The sequence below is a fragment of the Pelodiscus sinensis genome, chromosome 9 (genome assembly GCF_052426305.1).
Source record: "Pelodiscus sinensis isolate ZL-2025 chromosome 9, ASM5242630v1, whole genome shotgun sequence".
NCBI lineage: Eukaryota > Metazoa > Chordata > Testudines > Trionychidae > Pelodiscus > Pelodiscus sinensis.
Window position 1 is genome coordinate 5,938,958 of NC_143060.1, and position 26,274 is coordinate 5,965,231.

At 49.3% G+C, this 26,274-nt stretch overlaps 1 protein-coding gene across 2 annotated transcripts in view; it reads left to right on the top strand.

Moving 5' to 3' along the window:
* LOC102452942 (cytochrome P450 4B1-like) overlaps window positions 1–7,691 on the top strand; it is a 39,826-nt gene extending 32,135 nt beyond the window's left edge. Inside the window, exons 10-12 of one of the 2 annotated variants that reach the window (XM_006111448.5) lie at window positions 1,322–1,386; window positions 5,369–5,451; window positions 7,067–7,691. In XM_006111448.5, coding sequence (XP_006111510.1) covers window positions 1,322–1,386; window positions 5,369–5,451; window positions 7,067–7,241 — 323 coding nt within the window. In that variant the 3' untranslated portion in view covers window positions 7,242–7,691. Of the gene's footprint in view, window positions 1–1,321; window positions 1,387–5,368; window positions 5,452–5,547; window positions 6,577–7,066 lie in introns of those variants that run through there. The other variant, XM_075935922.2, reaches the window with a different exon arrangement.
* Window positions 7,692–26,274: the final 18,583 nt, after the last annotated feature.

The window sequence follows — 26,274 nt, forward strand, 5'->3', positions numbered from 1 at the left end:
AAACTGTCAATGTTAGGCCCATGACTAGCCCACATTTTAGTCTTAAATCAGGGAGAGTGAGTCTTCCCTCTCACAGCCACACCTAGAACTGGCCTTTGAAAGCAGCAAGGAGCCCTTTTTATCTGGCTTGCTGGCCCCTGATTGGCCCTTGCCTGCTCCCAGCCCTTCTAGCTTCACTTAGTCCTCCAGCAGCTGATCCCAGGAGGCCACTCTAGCCAATCTCTGGAGGTCCGAACTCGCTGTTCTTCTCTTCATAGGGTGGAGTTGCCATGGCAGCAGGGCCTAGCATCCCCCTCACTCCCCAGAAGGAATCTGCAGATTTTCTCCGTTGACTTGTTCTTCTCATAAACTGATACTGAACCAGAGCCATTTAATTTGGGGAACAAGTGGAATAGAAATCCCACAACAGGGTCTGATCTTATCTAAATCCTATTGACTTCACTGGGCATCCCGAACGCTCAAAAGATTCTGTAACTGACCCCTTGTGAAAAGGAGCCAATGTCTCCGCAAGCTGGAATTTACACCCCCACTCCAAGCGTAGCCATCCCCATGAAAGAACGCTTCAAAACTGCCCTTTTTTTCCCAAGTCCTCTTCCACGCTTTGAAAAATGCAAGAACAGAGTTTTACTTCATAGGCATGAAATGATCCCAACTTGACCTACAGAGGGAGACACACGATACACAAGTAATTTTCTACAGAAGCTCCACTCTTCCAGTCAGCGTATGGGCTGCTAAATCAGGGGACGATATAGCTGCAGTAGAAACTCATTGCTAATTTCCACCTTCTGACCATGTAAGCAAATATAGATAGATGAGATACCATCTCATTCCTTTCAGGTAGGAATAAGAGATCCTCCGGAAAAGGGCTTTATTCCGGAGGATCGCACCAGTCTAGATGCTTTTTTCCGGCTTTTCCCCAAGCTGGAAAAAAAGCGGCGGCCATGTTTATTTAAATCCGCGGGGGATATTTAAATCCCCCGCGGATTTCCCTATTCTGACTTACCTGCTTTGCATCCCTTTTCCGGAATTTGGGGCCAGTGTAGACGTAGCCTAGAATAAATTGCCTAGGGAGGTTGTGGAATCTCCATTTCTGGAGATATTTAAGAGCAGGTTAGACAGACACCTGTCAGGGATGATCTAGATGGTATTTGATGCTGCTAGGAGGGCAGGGGGCTGGACTTAATGACCTCTTGAGGTCCCTTCCAGTTCTAGTGTTCTGTGATTCTGTAATCATTGAAACATGTTTCTTGTGTACCATAGGACTCAGAATTTCCTTCTGTATTTGCTGTATCGGTAAATGATTCTCCCCTTTGTTTTACAGGCTCCTGGGTTGCAGTAAGCATCTATCTCATTCACAGAAACCCAAGTATATGGAAAGATCCACTGGTAAGTTTTCTTTTGTTCGTATGAGACCCTTTCAGCTGCAAGCCAGGCATTCAGTGTATGTATTTTAGTAGCTAACTAGCACCTTTAATAGCTAAACACCTTGGCATACAGGTCCCTGTGATTGAAGATTGTAGGCTGCACAGGTTTCCTGCCCACTGTTTTGTTATTTTCTAGCTTTGTCTCCCTTCTCTCTTTAGGTGTATGGATGGGCTCATCTTACTTCATAAAAACACACCCGAGTCCCCACACAAACCCCACTCCCAGTGCCCCACAAAAAAAGTACATAAGAAAATCCATGCGCATGTGCATATGACCCATGAAGTCCAGACTCCTCCGTTTAATCCTGGCTCTACCAACATCTGACTTCCTGGTCTTGGAGAAATCACTTAGTCAGAAGCCTTGGTCAACGAGGAAAGACAGAATTAGCAGAGAGCAGTAGCATTGCCAGGTGTCCGGTTTTTGTCCAGACACTCTGGTAATTGCGTGTTCTGTCCCGTAAAAAAACCCAGAAAATACTGGACATATAAAATTTCTCGGACGGAAGGCCGGTGAGGACTTTTTTTTTCACTTAACAAGTTTGGTCTCTTTTGTTTTTTTCTTGCCCAACCAATTTTTTCCCCCACCCTGTTTCAGATTTTTTGTGAAGGTATCTGGCAACCCTAGAGAAAAGCAAAGGGATTTCGTAAGTCCACCTGCCTCCTCTGTGTTGACTAGGCTGATTCCTCCTCTTCTGATGGGTGGGTCTCTTATCGCACTTACTCAATAGTTATCTGCATATCTGTGCCATCTTTTTATCTGAGAATCTCCAAGAAACTCTCTGAATATTAATGAAACCCTCCCACATCTCGAAGTAGGGCACGTGGTGCGAGTATCCACTTTTCAAATCGTGGGCCCCGATTTTTCTGCAGGTGGCAGCTTAGCCAAGCATAAACTGGCTACGGGAACAATCTACTGGGAGACATATTTAACTGTTTGCTTTTTAATCCTCAGTGGATGTCCTAGAAATGTGCAGATGATTGATTATTATTAAATGGTTTTGGAGGAACCCCCCAGTGAGAGATGACATCCTCACTCAGATTCATCAAAAATAACATTAGATCTCTGTGTCACAATCTTGTTTTGAGCAGCAAATCCATTTGAGCTTTCAGACAGGCAAAGCCCTCAAGGAAACTTTTTCCCTGATTCTTGCATGTGGTCAGTGCTAAAATCCACTTTATACAACTGAGGGGCTGCACTGTGTGAAAACAGGTGGCTAACCACACAATAGCCACCAGTCTCAAAAATGACTAATGATTTTTGGGTGCTCAGCTGGAGATACCTAAAGAACCAGAGACTGGAAGTCCAGTCCCCTGCTGTTATGGGCAATGAAGTTATTTAATCCCATTCATAAATATATCAAGCTTCATCTTCAAAGTTGGAAGGCTGTCCCAGATGCCTAGAAACCTTCTTCTCATTTGTTCTTGTGCCAACACTGTCCTTTAAATATCTCTTTCTCCTGCTCTAATTTACCTCCTCCCCTGCTTTAATCTGATGTCTTTAGAGAGCAGTTAGATCCCCTTCCTACTCTTTGTTTTGCGAGGTTAAATGGGCCGGCACTTTTAATCTCCTCTGTTGAAGCAGGCTCTCCATTCCCCCGATCATCCTAGAAACTCTTCTCTTGTTTCCATTTGAAATCATCTCTCTCAATTCTGCATGACCAGAATTGTACACTAGTCCAGGTGAGGTTTTGCCAGAGCCTACATTTGGCATTAATGCATCTCTCTTAACCGGAACGACCTCGTTTGATATATCCTAGGACATGTCCATGGATATGCAACTCCAGCTATCAGAACAGTATAACTGGAGTCAACGTACCTTAAATCGAATTTCTGCTATGTCCCTACTGCGGGAGATTGATGGGAGAAACTCTCCCGTCGACTTCCCTTACTCCTCGCAACCACCGTGGAGTATCGGGGTTGGTGGAGGTACCATCAGCGGTTGATTTAGTGGGTCCTTACTAGGCCCACTAAATTGAACTCCGGAAGATCCATCTTTGAAGTGTCAATCTCAGGGTAAGTGTATACATGGCCTAAGACAGCCTGTAGTATCTCCTCCTCTGTTTCCAACTGATTGATAACAGAAATACTTATTAGTCTACGTGCATAACCTCAAACTTTGTACTATTAAATTTCATCCGTTTTTTGTTACTTTAGTTCCTCCTGTATTGCTGATGCCTCCCAACTTAGTTCATCAGCAAGTTAATTAGTATACTTCCTTAAAAGGACCTGGCTTTCCGAGGGCTGGGACTTGACCCTTCCTCGGTCGAAGTGGAGGAGAGAGAAAGAGACATATTGTAAGGCCAGAAGGAGCTATTAGATCCTCCAGTCTGACCTGCATAACAAGCCAGAGAACCTCGTGCAGTAACTCCAGTATCAAGCAGACCAGTTCGAGCTGAGCTAGAGAAATCTATTTAAATCAGGATGGGATACCCATGTCAAGACTTGAAGCTATGAGGAATCCACCGCGTCCCTCATTCGGTGATTCCATAGATAACTACCTTCGCTGTTAAAGCTTCGTTGTGCCCTGTTTCTTGTCTGACATTGTCCAGCTTTGTCTCAAATTGAGCATCCAAAACATGGACACCAGATCAGAGTATTGTAGCTGACAGGAGACTAGATGTGGGAAGAGAGATCACACAGACATTTAGAATAGATGAAAACAGAGAAGGAGCCAAGAAAGCCAAGCAGGAGCTTGTTAGCACAGTTTGACCCTGGAGAAATCTAGTGAGAAAGTGTTTGGGTCTGGTGTTAGCTAGAGACACTTGTGGCTTCTAAGATAAGAAACTGCTCCTTTTATAGAACGTAGCCATCCACTCCAACTCATCTGATAGAGTGGGTTTTGCCCATGAAAGCTCAGGAGTCTGTATTTTTTTGTTAATCCCTCACCCAAAGGTGCTGTAGGACTACCATAAAATCTTGAGTGTAATGCGCACTTTTCCCTGATTTTTGGGGGGGTCAAAGTCAGGGTGTGTATTATACATAGCAGTTATTTTTTAAAATTTTATTTTGGCAGTTTATTCAGAAGCCGATGAACCTGTAAGTAGCCCCAGGCCGGGGAACTCCCTGTCTCCTCCACACAGAAACTTTCCCGCTGCAGCAAGGCGCAGGGGCCACCGCCCCGGCCAGCTCCCAGACAAGGCGAGGAGCCGGCGGCGCCACCAGGCTGCAGCCCCCTGGCTTGCTACCTGTCCGGTGCTCCTTCAGGCTGCATCCTGGGGCCCCTGCAGCAGGCACGAGCTCGGCATGGCACGTGGGCAGCTGTCTGGGGGGACGCGGCGTGTCCCTCCCTCCCGCAGCACCAGGCTCCCGGACAAGGTGAGGAGCCGGTGGCGCTGCCAGTACCAAGCCCAGCCTCGCCCGCTCCCCGGCACCGGGCTGCAGGAGAGCGGGAGGGAGGGACATGCCGCTCCCACCTGCAGGCTCGCCCGGGAAACGCGCGCGCAGCCTGGGGAGCCGGTGGCAGAGTTTAAAACCTGCCCCTCGTCCTCTTGGGGGGCCCCTGGGCGCAGCCTGAAGGAGCACCGGGCAGGCAGCAAGCCAGGGTGCTGCAGCCTGGAGGCACCGCCAGCTCCTTGCCTTGTCTGGGAGCTTGGCGGAGCAGCGGACCCCGCGCCACGCTGCAATGGGAAAATTTCTGTGCAGACCAAAGGGGGAGTTCCCCGGCCCGGGGGCTACTTACAGGTTCATTTCATAGGTGCTCATTATATATAGGAGTCTAACTTTTTCCATTGTGATAAGACTTCAAAGTCAGGGTGCGCATTCTACATCGGTGCGCATTATACGCGAGATTTTACGGTACTTGTTGTTTTTATAGGTACAGACTAACACGGCAAGACCTCTGTGACTTAGACACCAAAAGTCACTAGCCACTTCTGAAAGAATTGGCTTTGAAACAGAAAGGATCGTCGTTGTTTGCTTTTTAAAAACAAATTCTTTCATCCCAGGTGTTTGATCCGTGGAGATTTTCTCCAGAGAACATATCCGACAGACATTCTCATGCCTTCCTGCCTTTTGCCGCTGGGTCAAGGTGAAGTATATTTAATTACAAGTCAAAGGGAAGAAAATCCTTCTCCCCTCCCCTGCACTGTTAAATGTGATTTAGAATATTTTTCTGTTTGTGCAGAAGTCCTTGTGCAGAGACCCCAGGCAAGAACAAAGCTTGGGCCGCATTAGGCTAGACCAAAGCACAAGAACAAAGCAACTGATATGTCCCACCCCAAAGATTTACAATGTTAGTATTTTCTATCAAGTTGACATCAGCTGTTATATATATTCTGGTAGCAACTGGAGGCCGCAATGGAAATGAGATCAGAGAATTACAGCCAAGAGGAGACTGGGTGTGGGAAGAGAGATCACACAGAAACTGAGAATGGATCAAAACAGAGAGGGAGACAAGAAAGCCAAGCAGGAGCCTGTAAGTCCATCCTGACCCCAGAGAAAGCTAGGGAGAAAGACTTTGGGTCTGCTGTTAGCTGGAGACACTTGTGGCTTTTAAGATAAGAAACGGCTCCTTTTATTCTTGGTTCCTTTTGTGTTCAGAGAGATGGGACTTTGTACATTCCTTGAAAATAAACAAGATAATACTAGACTCCGTTCATTTCTGTTTCCAGCTGAAACATTCGTAGAGCGCCAAACTTCGATTAGCGGCGTGTGTCAAGAAAAGGCAATGCCAGTACACACAGGCTTTGTCTACACTATGGCATAAGGCTCTTGTGCAAAAAGGGGGGTTGTGCAAAACAGCTACGGCCACACTGCTTGTTTTTGCGCAAAAACCCTTTGCGCAAAACCGGCTCGGAATAGACTATGCAAATGAAGCGTGACACAATGCTAATCAGCTCTACATTTGCATTGCCTCTTCCAGCAAAAGCTGTCATTTAGACAAAGCCACACTGCATTTGAAGGAGACTGTTGCCAGGAGCGGCCCGAGGTGGGCTGCGGCAGCTGGTGCCCCAGGCGGAACGCGCGATCGGCGCCCGCCTGCAGGGCCGTCAAGGGACTGATGTCATCGGCGGGTGCCCTGGGCGCCCCCGTGATGTCATCATCGGGCACCCTAGGCGGCGGCCGAGTCTGCCTATAGCCACAGGCCACCCTGACTGTTGCTCACTAGTATTGGCTACAGACTCCCAGAGGAAGGACACAGGTGCCTGAAGCCCAGTCAAGCCTTCCAGGTAGTAAGGCACTGATACTCGGGGAAGTGCACCTTTGTCCTGATCTATTGGGGAGGTGGGGTAGGGGAGGGAAATGCTGCAAGATTCCACCTTAAGGCAGGATAAGGACAAGAACAGTTGCACACAGAGACCAACAATAGGACAGACGGGCAAGAGTCTAAGAGGAGAGTCTGGAACTTCCTGGGGAGTTTTAGTAGCACACATGGGAGAGCAGAGCGGGTTGGTTAAGCGTGAAAATAGGCTGGATACCACCCGTCAGATAGCAGGTGAGTCTCATCTGTTGGATCTGCTACGTAGCCATCTGCTCTACAGCTGCGTCTGTAGGCCAGGACTAAGAGAACTGAAGAAAACCATAAATAAGGTCCAGTTTGGGGCTAATGAAAGAGAAAGGAGAGGGTGAACGACTGAGCGAGTCTCCGGCTTTGTGTGGGGGAGAGCACAGCTGCTGACGTTCTTCTGGGTCTCTCTCCTCAGGAACTGCATCGGGCAGCAGTTCGCCCTGAACGAGATAAAGGTGGCCCTGGCCCTGACTCTGCTCCGCTTCGAACTCTCACCGGATCTGGCCAACCCCCCGACCCGAATACCTCAGCTCATCCTGCGCTCCAAGAATGGGATTCACCTGCACTTGAAGAAAGTCCCTGGAGGCTGAAATCGCGCCGTTCTAGGTGCGGGAAAGGGAAGGAGTTGATAACGGGGTGCCACTTGAATCAGACCAAGGCGTGAGTTCTCATAAGCCAGCTCTTGGGCCCAAAGATCTTCATCCTCCTTCTCCTGCTACCGTCAGCCAAAGGCCCCTTTTGGCCTGCATCGATGTGCCAGATGTAGCTGGTTTAATAAGAGGCCTGGGTCTTATTGCCCGCGATGATTTTATTCTGCCCAGTAAGTGGTCCCCTTGGAACATCTGCACCTGCTCTGATATTGCCTCTTCATAGCCTTTGACTGGCTTCTTCTCCTCTGCCACACGGGTGTTCTGCCTGGCACCCCGTGAAGTGTTTCCCTTGATGCCAATGGGCATTGGCTCAGCCCCAATGTTCTAGGGGTATGTCTACACTACCACCCTAGTTTGAACGAGGGTGGTTAATGTAGGCAACCGAAGTTGTAAATGAAGCCCGGGATTTGAATTTCCCAGGCTTCATTTGCATCTTGCCGGGCGCCGCCATTTTTAAATCCCCGCTAGTTCGGACTCTGTGCCCGCGGCTACATGCGGCACGGACTAGGTAGTTCGGATTAGGCTTCCTATTCCAAACTACCGTTACTCCTCGTGGAATGAGGTGTACTGGTAGCTCGGAATAGGAAGCCTAATCCGAACTACCTACTCCGTGCCGCGTGTAGCCGCGGGCACAGAGTCCGAACTAGCGGGGATTTAAAAATGGCGGCGCCCGGCAAGATGCAAATGAAGCCTGGAAAATTCAAATCCCAGGCTTCATTTGCAACTTCGGTTGCCTACATTAGCCACCCTAGTTCAAACTAGGGTGGTAGTGTAGACATACCCTAGCTTCTCACTTGTAACTCTTACTGCCTCCTACTATCCATCTATCCTAAATCCCCCCCCACCGCCCATTGCTTTCTTGGGTCCTTCTTCCACCATCCAAACCTTCCACAGTGCCTACACATGGCCCTCTCTGGCCTCATTCAAAACCTTCCTTGTGTTGCACTTGCCAGAGCAGGCCAACTATTACCGACCTTTTTGGGTTTGTTTGTTTTTTTTATGAGCATCGACTAAAGTTTGGGCTGTTGACCTATGGGCAAGCTGCGTTATCTGTGTCTGATTAAGACTGCAAAGCTGCCCAGGGTGATTTGTGTCTTCTGTGTTAATAAATAACTCGTGATTAACATCATAATAGCTGGTGTTGTGTTATCTGCCACATTTGTAGCTAAACCGATCACAAACCGGAGTATTCTCGAAATCTTATCGACGTGGGAGGAGAAAAGCATGCATCTGAGTGAACTAGACCAGATTCTCAGCCAGGTGTGAACTGGTATCGCTCCACTGACTTCAGCAGGGCAGCTGTGACTTACACAAAGAATCTGGCCCCTTGTGCAAGAGAAATGGCTGCAAAGCTGGGTGTCAAAGTCCATAATGAGCAGCACACAGCCCGGCTTTTTCTCCGTTGCCCCAAAATGGAGTTAGCCCCTTTTTCTTCTTTCACTGTTTGGCAAGGTAAGTTAACAAGAAGATAAAGCCCCAAATCATGTCCAGCGATGTCCTAGAATCCTAGGGCTGGAAGAGATCTCAGGAGGCCATCGAGTCCAGCCCCAATATCATGAGCGCTCCAGAGAGCAAACTAGTAACCAGAGTCCAGAAAAAAAGAAAGAAAAGAAAGCCTGGGTGTGGTAACATTAAATCATTCCCCTTCCTCCCGCTGTAGGGGCTTCGGCACGCTAGTAACCAGGGTCTTCCCACAACCTAGGCTTTTCCCTCTGGGCCTCCTGCCCCTTGCAGCTCTCCATGGCATGGTCTTGAATTGGTTTTTTTTGTTTCAGGTGGGCATTTTCGTAGCTCTCGCCTGGATTCTGGGCTTCTTTAACAGAGCTGATCCCTCCTCTGTGTTCCTTAGCTGGTAACGATCAGACCCAGGCCCCTGACTCCACTCAGTGGGTCTGATGATTCCCAGATCCTCCCCAGAATAGCTGGACTCATTGCTATCACTCCCAGCAGGCCTCCCTCTTCCCCATTCATCCAGCATCACTGATGGATGTGGCTTGTACTGTGCAAGGCATTTTTCCTGGATTAACACTGAGGAATAGCCAATTCTTCAGTGCAATGTGCATTTAGAGAGAGGGATGACTAGATTTTTCTTCTTTTCCAGGGAAGTTTTAGCAGCTTCACGAGTATACGTCTAATCTTGATCGTTGCTTTAATTACTGAAATGAGCTTTACCATCGAGTCTACCATTGTTTCCCCCTGTAACTATGGCGTCTGATTGTAGTACACCGTGATCTCAGGGATTGTGGCTCTTTTCCAGCTGTTCGGATTTACACCTTGTAAACATGCAAATAAAATTCCATGAGAAGCCACTGCAGTGCCTGGAGCTACAGGGTGGTAACACAGAAGCCTTCGTTACACAATCATCTGTGCTGCAAGCATTTTGTATAAGAACCTTTCTCCGTGGTGTCCTTCCATCTTCTGTAGAATGTCCCTCTGTCAATATAGGAACGCCAGGATCTAATACCCAAAGATGGGCCTGAGCCAGAGATCTGGATCAAAATAGGAACTTCCCCCTGAAATAAGAGGCATTCAGGCCTGGTGTTCCAATCAGACCCATTAATAGATAAAGAACATTGCTACAAAACTGGGGCGTTTTCGGAGAACTTCTTCCAACTTCCAGAGAAAGAAGGGGAGGGGATCTGGCATTGCTGTCAGTTACCACTTCATTGAAAGAAAATAGAATCAAACGTATAAGTGACAGATCTCAATAGAACATCCCCAAATCCAGATCCAGGTAGCTGATGCCTCTCTCTCTACTTAGAGAGTCCCAAACCCCAGCAGAAGTACCCATGAATTAAGGGATTTCGAAATCCAGATCCACCCCTGTATTTTGCTCTACTTATGAATAGCCATACTGGGGCAGACTAAAGGGCCATCTAGCCTAGTATCCTGTCTTCCGACAGTGGTCAATGCCGGATGCCTCCAGAAGAAATGAACAGAACAGGGTCTTATCACATGATTCCTCCCCTGTCACCTATTCCTAGCTTCTGACAAACAGAGGCTAGGGACACCGTCCCTGACCATCCTGGATAATAGCCATTGATGGATCTATTCTCCCTGCATTTATCTAGCTCCTTTTTGAACCCTGTTAAAGCCCTGGCTTTCACAACATCCTCTAGCAAGGAGTTCCACAGGTTGACTGTGCGCTACATGAAGAAAAATGTCTTTTGGTTTGTTTTAAACCTGGTATCAATTAATTTCATTTGGTGACCCCTAGTTCTCTGCTTACTGTATCAAATATTGGCTACGTCTAGACTGGCATGATTTTCCACAAATGCTTTTAACGGAAAAGTTTACCGTTAAAAGCATTTTCGGAAAAGAGCATCTAGATTGGCACGGACACTTTTCTGCAAAAGCACTTTTTGCAGAAAAGCATCCGTGCCAATCTAGATGCGCTTTTACGCAAAAAAGCCCCAATCGCCATTTTCGCGCGGCACCCCGCTGCCGCTGCGGCTTTGCTCCCTGTGTCCCTGGTCTGCTGGGGGGGGGGGGCGCAGCTAGTGTGCCCCCCCAGCAGACCAGGTTTTTGTTGTGGACCCTGGGGCAGAGCAGCTGGGGCGCTGCCGGTTGGTTCCGCAGCGCCGCTCTGGGCACTACTGGACCAACCCGGCAGCACCCCAGCTGCTCTGCCCCAGGCGTCCTGATTCAGCCGCTGCTGGTCAGTTTCAGCAGCGGCTGAATCAGGATGCCTGGGGCAGAGCAGCTGGGGTGCTGCTGGGTTGCTCCAGTAGCGCCGAGGAGCGGCGCTACTGGAGCAACCCAGCAGCACCCCAGCTGCTCTGCCCCAGGCATCCCCAAGTCAGCCACTGCTGAAACTGACCAGCGCTGACTACAGGAAGCCCGAGGCAGAGTTGCTCTGCCCCAGGCTTCCTGGAATCAGCCACTGATCAGTTTCAGCAGCAGCTGACTTGGGGACTCTTGGGGTTCTTAAGTTGATTCTGTATGTAAGTCAGAACTGGCGGTCAGTTTCAGCAGCGGCTGACGCCAGTTCCGACTTACATACAGATTCAACTTAAGAACAAACCTACAGTCCCTATCTTGTACGTAACCCCCTGTATCTAGTTCTCTCCCTGCCTTTTGCCTGCACTTTGCAGCAGCCAAATCATCAATGAGATCTCTCAGCTCCTGTTATTTTCCCAATGAATTCTTGCAGAACAGGGCCAGAGACCAAATCCAGCTGGCATGACAGCCATCCTGTATTGCATTCAGCTGGAACATCAGCTGTCCATCAATGCAGAGAGTTGGATTTGGCCCAGCTAATTCGGTTTATCCTTTGCCAAGGGTAGCCGGAGGCACTTGTGCCAGATCATGCTGACTCTCAGCAGATCTAAGCAGGCCCAGTGACTGGTTGTCAGTTTCAATCAGTGCAAGATCCATACACCCTAGTGTCATGAATGCTGGGGGGACACAGCAGCTGTCATGATTAAAACAGTAACGCACCGGTGAAATCGACTCCTGGCATTACATCTAGCAGGGCTCGCCCACTGTGTGCACCTGTCCTGAAGGCCCGTGGGACACCAGGCAGGAAAAAGGGTAACTGGCCATGGAACCATAGCATATGACCAGCGTGTTGAATTAGGCTGCTGGGCTCAGGACTGGCTGCCAAGAGAAATGGAGAGGGGTGCTGGATGCACTTTGACTCAAGGGGCTGGGCAGGCAGCTGGGCACTCATGTACTCCTGGTCACGCCCCTTTTCGTGACCACGCCCCTTTCATAGCCACACCCACTTTTCTTGGTCACGCCCCCTACATGGGAGGCTGGCAAGGGTCCGGAGTGGTGCTGAGGCTGGGGTTCGTTGTGTACACTGTGCTGCACGGGGCTGGGTCTCCCCAAAAGCCAGGTGGCCAACACAACTCCACATGTGCTGTCCCTTCGGATCCCCTGCACTGTCCATATTGCCCCCCATCCTGTACCGTAACGATGGTGCCCCTTGACCTGTAGGCTGTGCCATCTCCTTCCCAGGGGCCGCGGGCTCAGCCAGAATCCAAGGCCCCTTCATTCCTCACCTCTCTCCATGCTCCTAGGGCCCTGGGCTCTTCTCTTTGTCCTTCTGGCTGGGGGGCCCCAGACTGCCGTGATGGCACTGCCTACCCTGAGAGCTCGAGTACCAGGGAGGGTGGGCAGGAGGCTGTTCTAGACCTAAGCAGCAGGGGGAGGAAGGTGCAATGGTGAGCTCAGGCTACTACAACGGGGAACGGTTCAGAGACAGGCCGAGGCGGAGGGCTGGCAGGGGAGGGCAGTAAGATCTAGGAACAGGCATTTCCCCCAATGTCTGGCGGTGCAGAGCCTTGGGGATCAAGACGAGAAGCCCAGACGTGATTCAGAGAGCGGGATCATGGCTTGTTTGCTGCAAAGGGGGTCGAGCTACCGTGAGCTCAGCTGTGTCAGAGCCTTTCTCCACGGAGGTGTCTCGTGAGGTGGAGCGGGTACCAGGCTCTACTGGTCATGCAGAATAAACGCCTTCCTATACAGAGACAGCCGAATCGTGGGCTTTCTGCTGCCCTTCCAAAGACGACATCCTCCACCTGGCCTGTCTGGCAATCCAGCTTTGTTTGACTGTTTGTGCCAGATCTTCCCTTACACACCGTGAGCTGAGGTAGGCATGAAACTGTAATTTTGGCATGGCTGCTATGCTGAGCAAGGTTGTTATTCATAACAACAGTGTGAGAATTCCAACGTGCTAATTACTCCACCCCGTTTATTGAAGTCAAAACAACTTCCTCAAAAACAGACTGCAATGAGCATTTAAATAAAACTGATCCTAATCAGGCAGGAGGGAAAAAGTCCCTCACTACTACACAATTGTTTCTGTGGGAAATGATCCAGGGTGTGACCTGGAGGAGGTGTTATTTTCACACCAGCTTCCCGTGCCAAATACTGGGAAGAAAAGAGTCTAACGGTGCTATCATGAACAATGGAGCTGCAGTGACATCACAATACGTTTGACTACTGGTGCCCCCGACTGCTTTTTATTAGCAACTGACAATGAAAATCGATTCACTATGCAATCAGAAAATATAGATCTTTGATGTACAGAGGAAGGCGAAGGTTAATGCTGAGTGGTCGCTGCTCAGCTATAAAGTGGATGCAGAAGCAGGTCATAGAATCATAGAACACTAAAACGGGAAGGGATCTCGAGAGGTCATCGAGTCCAGTCCCCTGCCCTTGCAGCAGGACCAAGCACCGTCTAGATCATCCCTGACAAGATCATCATAGACATCCAACCTGCTCTTAAATATCTCCAGAGATGGAGATTCCACAACCTCCCAAGACAATTTATTCCAGTGTTTCACCACCCTGACAGTTGGGAAGTTTTTCCTAATGTCCAACCTAAACCTCCCTTGCTGCAGTTTAAGCCCCATTGCTTCTTGTCCTACCATCAAAGGCCAAGGTGAATAATTTTTCTCCCTCTTCCTTGTAACACCCTTTTAGGTACAGGTTGGACCTCCCTGGTCTGGCACCCTCGGGACCCGGCCCATCCTGAATGAGGGAATTTGCCAGATCAGGGGAGGGCCTAACCACTGGCCTCCTAGGACACTCTGGCTGGCTCCATTCCAGTCCTGCTGCTACAGGGCTTAGGCTTGGCTCTGGCTTGTTCCTGCCAGCTGGCTGGGGCTCTCCGGGGACGGAGCTCCCCAGCCACCGCTGCCCTGCTTCTGTAGGAGGATGGGGCTCTGCGGGTGCCCTGCTGTGGTGTGCGGAGTCAGGGGTCCTCTGATGCCCGGCTGCTGTCCCTCTAGGTCAGGGCTCCTCGGCTGTCCGCTGCTGCCATGCCGGATCAGAGCTCTGCAGCTGCCCCGCTGTGCCCAGCTGGGGCTCACCAGTCCCGATGGTGGGACTCCCCACTGCTGGGCTCACGACCGGCTCACACTCCCGGGTGCCAGGGCTCTCTGGTCCAGCAACATCCATTATCCTGCCGGACCACAGATGCTGCCAGAGCAGGGAGTCCCAGATTTAGGACATTCAACCGGTATCCGAAAACTGCTATCGTCTCCCCTCTCTCTCCTCTTTTCAAACTAAGCAAAGCCCAGTTCTTTCAGTCTGCCCTCAGAAGTCCTGTATTTCCAGCCTTTCTGCCTTTTTGTTGCTCTTCTCTGGACCCTCTCCAATTTCTCCACATCTGTCTCGAAATGGGGTGCCCAGAACTGGACACAATACGCCAATTGAGGCTTAATCAGTGCAAAGTAGAGCCTGGCTCCACGCTTCCAGAAGGGGCGGGGCCTCAGGCAGAAGGGGCGGGGTTGAGGCCCTCAGCCCCCCCCTTTGCTGCCTGGATGGCCCGGCACCCCCATCTCCTGCCAGCTCTCACTACTGGCCTTGGAATCGATGAATCAACCACTTTTTTGAAACAAGTGAGTGTTAAGCAGAAGTCAGAGTTAAGGCTGAATCTGACCAAGCTCTTCGAACTCCACTTCTATCATGCTGCCTACAAGGAATTTTGTTGATTTTTATAGGCAATCCCATTTTTTGTTCCCCTTTTTTTGACCAATGTTCCCTGTCATCCTTTCTGCCCATGTGCGGAATAATGTTATGTGGTATGTGCGCCACCAGAAGAAATAAAACCTAGCCGCGGGCGCTCTGCTAATCTTCTGGGCAGCGTTGGAATCTCTCCTGCACGGCCGCACAAGGATACTGCTTACATGGAACACTGTTTCTGACCTCTGCCGTTCTATTCTTAGACTGTGAGCTTCTCAGAAAACAGAACATCTTTCCTTATATGTCGACTTAGTGCCTAGCATATCACAGATACACAAATAAATAATGAAAAGATTTTCTTGAGCTTAATACTGTAATGCCTTTGCACTGCTGTATTGTGTGAACCCCACTCTTAAAAGCTGGCTCCCCCTAGCACCGTCTCCGTGGTGCCGCCCTGCCTGCCCTCTATCAGAGGCAGTGTGTGTGTTTGGGGGAGCGGGGGAGGGATAGGGGAGGCTGCTTCCCTAGTCCAGGACGCTGCTCCTCTACATTTTAAATGTAGTAAGAGCCCAACGGATGCTCTCAGGGTGTGTCTAGACTACAGGGTTTTTTCGAAAAAACATCCCCTGCGTCTAGACTGCTGCCGCTGTTACCAGATTTGCCCAATACCCTGGGGTATGCTCATTTATGAGGGTTACTCTTATGGGATTGGGGGAAGGTTAACAATTCTATCAGTGTGTTGCTTGTGCTTCCTTGTGCTCTCATATGGAGGTGAATTCTCCCTGCTGCCAATTCCTCCTCCCACTGGAGCTCTCCTGCAGGAACTAGGTTCCTCGGGATGGGGTTCTTCCCACCTTAGCAACACACCCAGACACTCGCACCCACTACCAGAGCACGCCTGAGAGGATTGGGGAATCAGCACTCCCAAGCTAACCCCTCATATGTTCCTGGATTCAGCAGGCTGGGTTGAACAGCAATGCCACACTGCACCCTCATGTGCCTTTGAACTCAGTGGGCTGGATTAAACAGCATTTTAAGCTGCCATCCTCATATGCCCCCAGGTTCAGCACCTCCCTAGCCCCACTCTCACACCACAGTCATTCACTGGTAAACCACAGGATGAGCAAACCCCACAGGACTTTGGGCACTCCAGGGATCTTTAGCTTGGGTACAAGAAGTGTTGTTGCAGAGCGAATGGGGAAGCCAAACTAACACCTGGTGAGGAAGAGTGGGTACGTCTAAACTATATGGATCTGTCGACGGAGCCATGTAGATTTGTTTGTTCGGCAAAGGGAAATGAAGCCGCAATTTATATAATCGCAGCTTCATTTACATTTAAATGGCTGCCCCGCTCTGCCAATTGGCTGTTTGTCGGCAGATCGGAGCAGTCTGGAGGCTCCCCTGTCGACATGAAAACCCTTTATCGACCTCCCCGGTAAACTTCATCCTACGAGGCATAACGGGGAGGTCGATAAAGGGCTTTCAGGTTGGCGCAGGAGTGTCCAGAATAGTGCGCTGAGCCGACAAACAGCTGATCAGCTGTTTGTCGGCTCAACGCGGCAGCCATTTAAATTTAAATGAAGCCGCGATTATTTAAATCGCGGCTTCATTTCCCTTTACCGATCAGCCTAATCTACATGGCTCCATCGATGGAGCCATGTAGTTTAGATACACCCAGTGAGAGAAAGAGAAAGAAAGAGAGAGAAGCAACCAGCTTAACAATGAAAGTTATTTATTATATATATAGGGAGCCAGACACACAAAACAGTTACAACATTAAATCTAATAGTTACAATATTAAATCTAAATTGGAACGGATTGCAAATGTTAGGGCTAGCTAACCATATAACAGTTTACATAGGGCAGGGTCAGGAGGCTAGGCTTAGAGCTAGGTAGTTGGTGGGTGGGAGGGAGAGAGATAGACAGAGAGAGAGAGTTCACCACTCCGTGAAGCTTGTACTAATCGGGGTTCCCAAATGGTGATGGGAGCCGGGGGTCCAGAGGGCAGGAGACAAGCAGAACAGAGCCCCCAGCACGATCAGACAGGGGATGAAGAAGTCTCATTGGAACAGATGCAGTTTAAATCCAGGTATCAGAACAGTTTTTCTTGGGGCAAGGATAGGAGTTTTTATAGGGATAGGACAAAAATTCAAAGAGAAAGAGGCGAGACAATACAGACTGATCACCCTTAGGGTATGTCTACACCACCCTCCTAGTTCGAACTACCTAGTTCGTGCCCCGTGTAGCCGCGCTGAACGGGGTTCGAACTAGCGGGGTTTTAAAAATGGCGGCGCCCCGCTTATGCAAATGAAGCCCGGGAAATTCAAATCCCAGGCTTCATTTGCAAGTGCGGTATGCCTACGTTACCCCGCTAGTTCGAACTAGTGGGGTAGTGTAGACATACCCTTGATTATGGGTGATGTTCCTTGAACGAGCTCACACTGCAACGAGGTAGTTTCAGTATTTTAGATGTCAATAAGATCGTTACTAGAATTGGTCTGATAATGACTAATTTGGGTGTGAGCAGGCCTGGGTTCATTACTATCTGGAGTAGGGATTTCCCATCAGGCAGTGCTTCTCTGCTTTCGGTATCCCATAGTTCACTGCGGTTCCTGCCTTGGAAGAGCTGGTCTACATTCTGTTTGCTAATGAGTTCTATCTTCAATGCAGATGAGGCTGGGGTGTTTCCGTAATTATTTTAGGTGTGTCTTCCCAAGCCTTTTCATTGCTTTATCTGATTCTAGCAGAGGCCTAAGGAAAGGGGGGAGGATGGTTTTTCCATGAATGTCACTCCCTGGCTCCCCAAGAGCACAGGCTGGTAGGTAACACCGCATTCTTTTGAAAGTAAATCGAAAGAACGCGGCAGTTTTTTCAACTGTGGAAAACCTCGTTTTACGAGGAAGAACGTCTTTTTTCTAAAGTGCTCTTTCGAAAAAAGGCGCTTTGTAATGCAAACTGTGCTTTTTCGAAAGAGAACATCCAGACTGCCTGGGTGCTCTCTTTCGAAGAAGCGGCTTACTTTTTCGAAAGTACTGGTTGTAGTCGAGACACTCTTTTTCGAAAGAGGCTTTTTCGAAAGTATCTTTCAAAAAAGCTTCTTTCGAAAGAGGCTTGCAGTCTATAGACGGCGCTTAAGGCCTGAGGATTTGTGAGGTAGCAGGAACTCTAAAATGCCTCAGATCTTCTCTTCTGAAGGAGTGGACCCACTGGATTGTTTTCTACTATTATGCAATATCTTCTGCAGTGCCACCGAGCAGTCCTTCTCCGCCTGACCCAAGCACTCACGAGCCACGCCATAAGGTGCAAGCTGGTTGGGTCACCCTGAAGCATTGGTCTATACGGCTGGCACATTAGGTCTGGAAACAGAGGTGGGGCCATGGAAGTTGAATGAGAGGCTATGAAGAGCTGAGAACTAGCATCTCTTAGACAAGTTGGCGCTATAAGAATTATCTTAACGTTGTCTTGCCTCAACTGGAGCATCTGTCATGGGAGGAGCAACGATGGAGTCGGGGGAGGGGGAGGAGATTGTATGCATGAAAGTTGATCCCTACCAAAGAGAAAAGGTTAAAGACCCTGGATTGCTCAGGAACAGAACTTGTCAGAGAAGAAACAGGTGACCCAGGAACGGATGGGATAAGTGGAACTACTTTATTGCTCATGCACATTTTCCTTGGACATTCAACCCAACGTCCAAGCGGCCACAAACTACACCCAATACACCCTTTTATCTATTTTAGTATGTTAATTCACATACTTTTCCTAAAACCTTATTTAGTAATGTTAACTCCTATAACATGAATATTAATAAGCAGGCCACGAATATTATTATACCCACCCCCAATTACTATTTACAGAATTTCTAATGCAATCAACACTTTTCTGTGCCACAAACTTTCCATACCAGCAGGTTACAGAGATGACAAGAAAAACAACCCTGAAATATTTACACAGCGCCAGTGGGGGTGGGGAAAAGACATAACAAAGAAGAGCAGCTGCGTGCTCATCTATTTTTCTAGGCTGCAAAAACGAAGGGCAAGAGCACATTCAAGGGTAATGCCGTCTGTGGCTGAACTCCTTACCACTATCCCAGATCCCTCTTCCTTTTTACATATCCCAACCAAACTGATCCTGTTTCCTGTTACCTTCCGCTACACCAACATCCACTGATGGAATATTCCCGACTAGCATGACGGTTCGGAGTACACTGTTCTTCAGGGACCACTTGTGATTTGGCGAACATCGCTGGCTGAGACGATTTGCCGTCTGGTTCTGGGATCTTGGGAAGGGCACCGCAATGGGAGAGATATCCTCCTTGTGGCAAACGTCCTTCAGCAGTGGTCACCAACCGGTCGGTCGGGATCGACTGGTAGATCTTGGAGCTTCTGACCGGGGATCTTGACTGGTTTGGCCAAGAGGTTATCAAGCGCAGCACTTCAGCTGCCCCACCCCAGCCTGCTGCACATCTCCTGCCCTTTGCTTTGGAGCTGCCCTGCCCCCACCCCCAGGAGTCTCCAGCTTGCTGTGCAGAGGAAGGGTGCTGATGTCAAGGTGCCCCCTCTCTCACTCTGTATCCTATCTCCACAGAGCAGAGAGGTGGCACAACAGGGTTTGGGATGGAGTTTGCTGGCTCCTTTTGGGAGTGTTGCAAGGCCAGGGCAGGGGTGAATTTGCCTTAGCCCCACTGCACCCCCACCCAGGAGCCACCTGAGGTGAGCAGTGCCCAGCTGGTACTCACATCCTGAAACCCTCCCCCTGTCATGAACCCCCTCCTGCAACCCAAGCCCCTGCCCTAGCCCCAAGCACCCTTCCAGATCCTGCCCCTAGAACTCCCCCCCCCCCCCGACACCTCAACAGCCTGCCCCAGCCTGGTGAAAGTGAAGGAGGGTGGGGGAGGAAGGGAGGATGGAGTGAGCAGGGGCAGAGCCTCAGAGAAGTGGCACACAGGCGGCAGGGCCAGGGTATTTGGGTGTGAGGTAGATCTTAGATTGCACTTCAGTTCAGAAAGTGATCTTGTGCTTTAAAAGGTTGGAGACCCCTGTTCTACAGTTTCATTGCTTCTAACAAAGCTGACCAGACAGTGCCCCTCGCTGTCCACCTAGGCAGGACATTGCATGAACTGTCAGTCAATATCTGGCCGGACCAGCCCTTGATATGGGAGAGTAAAATGCAACAAAGCTTGTGAACTGCCCGGAGTGTGAGGACATTCCTATGAAGGGTCGCTTTGTGCTATCTCCACAAGGGTTGGTGTGTGTGCTATTCATGGACTTGTATAATATCTGTGTGGGGAGTTATAAATATCGACTCTGGGTTGATGCTGGAAAAGTCTCTGTCTGAGGCAGAACAATGGGCCAGGAATGTTCGTTCAATGGCTATGCTAATTAGTGAGGCTCAATGGACAATAGAAGTGCCAGAGATGCACCGGAAAGAACGTGTCTGGCTACCTGCAAACCAGGCAGGACATAGTGGCTGCAAGCATGTGAACCAAGGATAGATCCCTGAACCATGTGACCTGCTCTGCCTACGAAGAGGCCAGGTATATAAGTGCCATGTGGCAATCTCCATCTTGTCTTGAGTTCAGCTCCTGATCCCAGATGCAGCCTTGCAGGGAACAACGAGCTGGGAAGAACCGAGGACCCGTCCTGACATAGGATGTACACCAGAGACTTTTAAGAGAGCAGTTGTAACATCTCTGCTGAGAGCCTGTGTTGAGAACTGGGTAATTCGATGCACGTCGTGTATTTTCTTTAACAACCTTACTCTCATGCTTTTCTTTCTTTTAGTAATAAACCTTTAGATTTTAGATACTCAAGGATTGGCTCAGTATGATCTTGTAGGTAAGATCCAGAGTGTAAATTGACTGGGACCTGTGGCTGGTTTCTTGGGACTGGAAGAACCCGTTCGGGGTAGGTGAGATTGGATTCTGTAACCCCTCACCTGTGTGTTAGGCCCGGGGCTGATTGGGACACAGGAAGAGCTGGGGTGTCAAAGGGGTTTTGCTCGTGGGGCTTCAGGATGGCCAGATTGGCAGCTGAAGCTCTCGGTGTGACGGTTTGTGGCCTATTTGGGAAGGTCTCCAGTCCGGGGCTGTAAGGAGCCCTGAGTATGAGCAATTCGCCCTGAGCGGACGCCCTCAGCTGTGCCCAGGTCTGTCACGCTTGGTTTTCCACATTCTGTCTGTGAGCACCCCTTCTGGCCAGGGACTCATTGGGGGTGGTGATCTTGGATGAAAAGGGACAAGAAAAGTGACCTGCCCAGGCTGCCTGGGGACGGTTTAGAAGCTCACAACCGTCCAGAAACCGAGAAGGAGTCTCTGTGCTCACTGAGTCATTAGGCAAAGAGGAAGAAAGGTTAACAGCACCGAATGGATTCTTGTGTAGTAAAGTCGGTTCCTTCTGAGCCATGGCTGCCCTCTGGGTGGTGCTGAGGGCTGACTAGCTCCAACCCTGCCCCCTTCCGCCCCGGTCCCACCCCTTCTGAACTGTGAAGGAAGCCCCTCCCCCCGTCTTGCCGAGGTGCCTAGCAAGGCTGTAGGCCTCACTGGTTTTTCCTTCATGTGCCCCTAGCAGAGGCACAAAAGGCCGTGCAAATAGGGGGTCTTTGTTCGGGGGAGAAGCCTCACATGGCAGGCAGTGCTCACAGCCCAGTATGAGCTGCATCCCAGCAGAATGTATGTAGCACCAAAACGATTACAATGAAATTAAAAATAAAATAAAATAAAATAAAATAAACATCGAATCACAGAATACTAGAACTGGAAGGGACCTCGAGACGTCACCGAGTCCAGTCCCCTGCCCTCATGGCAGGACCAAATACTGTCTAGACCATCCCTGATAGACATTTATCTAACCTACTCTTAAATATCTCCAGAGATGGAGATTCCACAGCCCCCCTAGGCAATTTATTCTAGTGTTTCACCCCCCTGACAGGTAGGAAGTTTTTCCTAATGTCCAACCTAAACCTCCCTTGCTGAAGATTAAGCCCATTGCTGCGTGTCCTATCCTCATTGATCAAGGAGAATGATTTTTTCTCCTTCCTCCTTGTGACACCCTTTTAGAGACTTAAAAACCACTATCCTGTCCCCTCTCAGTCTTCTCCTTTCCAGACCAAACAAGCCCAGTTCTTTCAGCCTTCCTTCATACCTCATGTTCACTAGACCTTTAATCATTCTTGTTGCTCTTCTCTGGACCTTCTCCAATTGCTCTACATCTTTCCTGAAATGCGGTGCCCAGAACTGGACACAAGACTCCAACGGAGACCTAATCAGCACAGAGCAGAGCGGAAGAATGACTTCTCGTGTCTTAGCTATGAATGACTTCTTAACATCTTAGCTAACAGGTGCTAATGGCTAACTGTGTGCAGACAAGGTAGAAAACTAAATTAGCTCCTGCTAGAAGAAAAAAAGTGAGATTAATCCACATGGGGAGTGCTGACTGAGGCCACAGCTGGGGAAGAGCACCCAGGCAGAGCTGTCCTTATATAGTCTCCGGAGAGGCCACAAGGATGTACCACCCCAGTGCAGACTGTTGCAGAAAACTCTCCAGCTCTGGCATGCTGGGCTCATGCACCCCTGGTTGGAATCTACATGTGCAACTGTAACTGCTATTGGGCAGATTTGAACCTGGAATCTCTGTAACTGAGTATAGGAGCCTCTACTGCTGAGCTAAAAGCCAGCTGGCTCCCAGCCCCTGCTGTAGAGGTCTCTTGGTCTTAAATGTTGCTGTGGTCTAGGTGCCACTGCATGGGACAGTGAACCACGCTAGATCATAGAATCATAGAATCATAGGACTGGAAGGGACCTCAAGAGGTCATCGAGTCCAGCCCCCCGCCCTCAAGACAGGACCAAGCTCCGTCTACACCATCCCTGACAGATGTCTATCTAACCTGTTCTTAAATATCTCCAGAGAGGGAGATTCCACCACCTCCCTTGGCAATTTATTCCAATATTTGACCATCCTGACAGTTAGGAATTTTTTCCTAATGTCCAATCTAAACCTCCCCTGCTGCACTTTAAGCCCATAACTCCTTGTCCTGTCCTCAGAAACCAAGATGTGTGGGTTACAGAACCACACAACGAAACAGTTAAAATAGACCATAGATATACCTCGAGGTTGTCCAGTATTTTGTTGTTCTTGCTCTTCTCCAAAGTGAACATCTATAGCTACGCCTCAATTTTCTATTCTTGGATCTGTCACTCTACACATTCCTCCCTGTCTAGCTATAGCTTGCTGTCTATCATATTATAAGTACCGCTGACACGTGATCACCCTCTTCGTCTCTTTCCGTCTCTTATGATGCTGGTCCAAGTGCCAAGTCAATGATGAGAATCACCCCAGACACTACATCAAAACTGCCAGAAGTTAGAAGCTGTTCTTCTGCCTCCATCCCCAGTCTCTGCCTATATCTGCAGGGAGCTTAATATGTGAACTCACTCTGTAATCATCATCATTGTTTTAGATCACCTCCGTCTCCTGGCTGACGAGGTATATTAGCAGCACCACGCAAGTGAACTGAATGAGGCCCAAAGCACATCTTCTTCCTCTTTCCTGTCTCTTCTAAACCCTGCCTAACAAGCCTGGCCAAGTTTCCATCTAGGAGGTGAGCCTCCATTTGGCTCATGTGGCGATGGGGAAGTCCAAAAAGGCTTTCATCACTGGAATTACTCCAATGATTTTTTATTCCAATTTCCTGCAACACCACTAGCTGGTCTCCAGCATCCACATTCCAAGATTTTCTTTCATTCCTGCCACTGAGATAATCATCTACACACGAACACAAGGGATTCTCAGACTAGAGCAGACCTGGCCTCTATCTTGTGCAGCTGATCCAGTGTCTTGTCTCCAGCTGTGCAGTTCAGAAGAAGTTGCAAGAAACCCAAGGAGCAGGCAGACGGGGGATAATCTACTCCCTGCACTAACCCTTTCTTTGAATCTGGATGGCCTCACATTGTATTTGGCGGATGACACGTTCGGATTAGGCTATAATTGGTAGGGAGAGGAGATCTCGTATCCTCACTGTAGCAACATTTATTTTGATACCTTCTTTTCCTTAGGTTAGCCTCAGCTGTCCAAGATTCCTCACTGGGGAGTTAATCAATAAAATAACCTTAATCTCCTTGACTAATTTACTAAGTTTCTATTAAGCTGTACTACTTAGGCTTTTCAGCTTGGATTTCTAAAGACATTTAGGCATTGCTTAGAATCATAGAATTATAAAAGTTTAGGACTGGACAAGACCTTAGGAGGTCATCAAGTTCAAAGTCCTGCTCGAAGCAGGACCAACCTCAACTAGTTTTAGCTTGGCGTTGTAAGGCCTAATTGGCTGAGAACCCTAAACTGCATTTGCAGAAGTGACTTACCACTTAAAAGCCTATGGACTGTTGACTTTCCATGGAGACTTGGGCTCCTACGTCTGGTAGGTGTTGCAACAATGAACAAAGCAACTCCTGCACAGGCTTATATAGCTGGACCTTCTACTGGGTAGACTTTTCTGTGTTGTCCGCAGACCAGCATCTGGGTAATGGTGTGACTCTACTGCATAAAACTGGATGAGTCTGCAACCGAGGACAGCTCTAACGAGGAAGCTGCTGACACATTCGGTGGTGTGAGAACACAGGCAGCTGGAACATGACATCTGTCTTGCAGGAGGTCAGCACTTGGTTCTGGCTGATTTTGTATTCAGTACATGTGGCGGAGCTCTGCCAGTGCCCCCTGGGACCTGCGCTTCCTGCTCGATTTTAAGATGCCTCTGAGGCTCGTGGTGAGCGTCCCACTGCCTCCTAGTTCTTTTAGAGGCGAGGGTCCCCTGCTTAAAGAGCCATTTTCATCATCAGCCAGTCACTAGCTCAGAGGGAAAGCACCTTCATGGTGAAAGCCTTTTCCCTGGTGGTGGCCCACTGGGCATGGGGAAGGTTGGCGGGAACCCTGGCCCGCCCACTTACTCTGTTCCTAGGGCCCTAGGTAGCAGCTACAGGGGGGTACTCTTGCCCGTATCCCCACTATATAGCAACCTCTCCCTGGCCACTTTCCCAACCGCTCCCGCAGCGCCTTCCCCTGGCATCTTGGGAGAAACCTCTTCTGCTTGTCACCCGCAGCTTGTTTCTCTCTGTGCTGCCTCCACCGCTGCAGTCCGTCCCTCTTCTCCTTCCCCCTCCTTGCCTGAGGGGAAGCCTTTTATAATGGACCAGCGGGCCCTAACTGGCTGCAGGTGTCCCCCTAGCTGGCTTGTCTTGATTGCAGGGCAGCAGTCTCTGGCAGCCTACTCGGGGAACAGGAAGCCGCTCTTCCAACGGCCAGTGTTCCTGCCCACCACTAAACTCCTGCAGCCGGCTGCCTTGGGTCTGCCACATGTATCATTGCTATTAACTCATCTCTCGTTGGCACTGCAGAAGCCGCGATGATTTAGGAGGGCTCTGCACGAGGAAACAGGTGTCAGGATCCTGACCAAGGCAATCAGGAGCAAGGGTTAGAGCAGGATCAGACCTGAGGCTCAGAGTCATGTTGGCGTTTGTAGTCAAGCTCCAGCATTCTTCTCCCTCTGCAAGCAACATTGGGGGGTTTTAAAAAGTGGATTTAGGCCCCAGTCCAACACATGCTGACGTCAACACAAAACTATCCATTCCCTTCAGCAGGAGTAGGATTGGAGTCTTGTTACTACACATTCACCATAGAGACTAAAGTCTTCTGTTGCTCTGTATAACTGGTCTAGCAAAGGCAGCCGTCTGGAGAGCTTCCCACACACTGCACTGCCAGTTCACCTCAGTCTTCTCCTGGGGAATCCACCTTGGGCCTACGTCTACACTGGCATGATTTTCCGAAAATGCTTTTAATGGAAAAGTTTTCCGTTAAAAGCATTTTCGGAAAAGCACATCTAGATTGGCAGGAGGCTTTTCCGCAAAAGCACTTTTTGTGGAAAAGCGTCCGTGGCCAATCTAGATGCGGTTTTCTGCAAAAAAGCCCCGATCGCCATTTTCGCAATCAGGGCTTTTTTGCGGAAAACAGTACTATGCTGTCTACACTGACCCTTTTGCGCAAAAGTCTTTCGGAAAAAGACTTTTGCCTGAATGGGAGCAGCATAGTATTTCTGGAAAAGCACTGATGATTTTACATGAGATCGTCAGTGCTTTTCCGGAAATTCAAGCGGCCAGTGTAGACAGCTGGCAAGTTTTTCTGCAAAATCAGATGATTTTGCGGAAAAACTTTCCAGTCTGACACAGGCCTAGAGTATTAGAACTGGAAGGGACCTTGAGAGGTCATCAAGTCCAGTCCCCTGCCCTCATGGCAGGACCAAGCACTGTTTAGATCATCCCTGACAGGTGTCTGTCCAACCTGCTCTTAAATATCTCCAGTGATGGAGATTCCACAACCTCCCTAGGCAATTTATTCCAGTGTTTCACCACCCTGACAGTAAGTTTTTCCTAATGTCCAATTTAAACCTCCATAGCTGCAATTTAAGCTCACAGAACGGAGGCAAAATATGTAGCTCTTGGCCAGCTGAGCCGGAGAAAAGGAAAAAGGTGTGTGTGAGAGAAAAGGGCTGAACTAAGAGGAGGAAGGAAAAG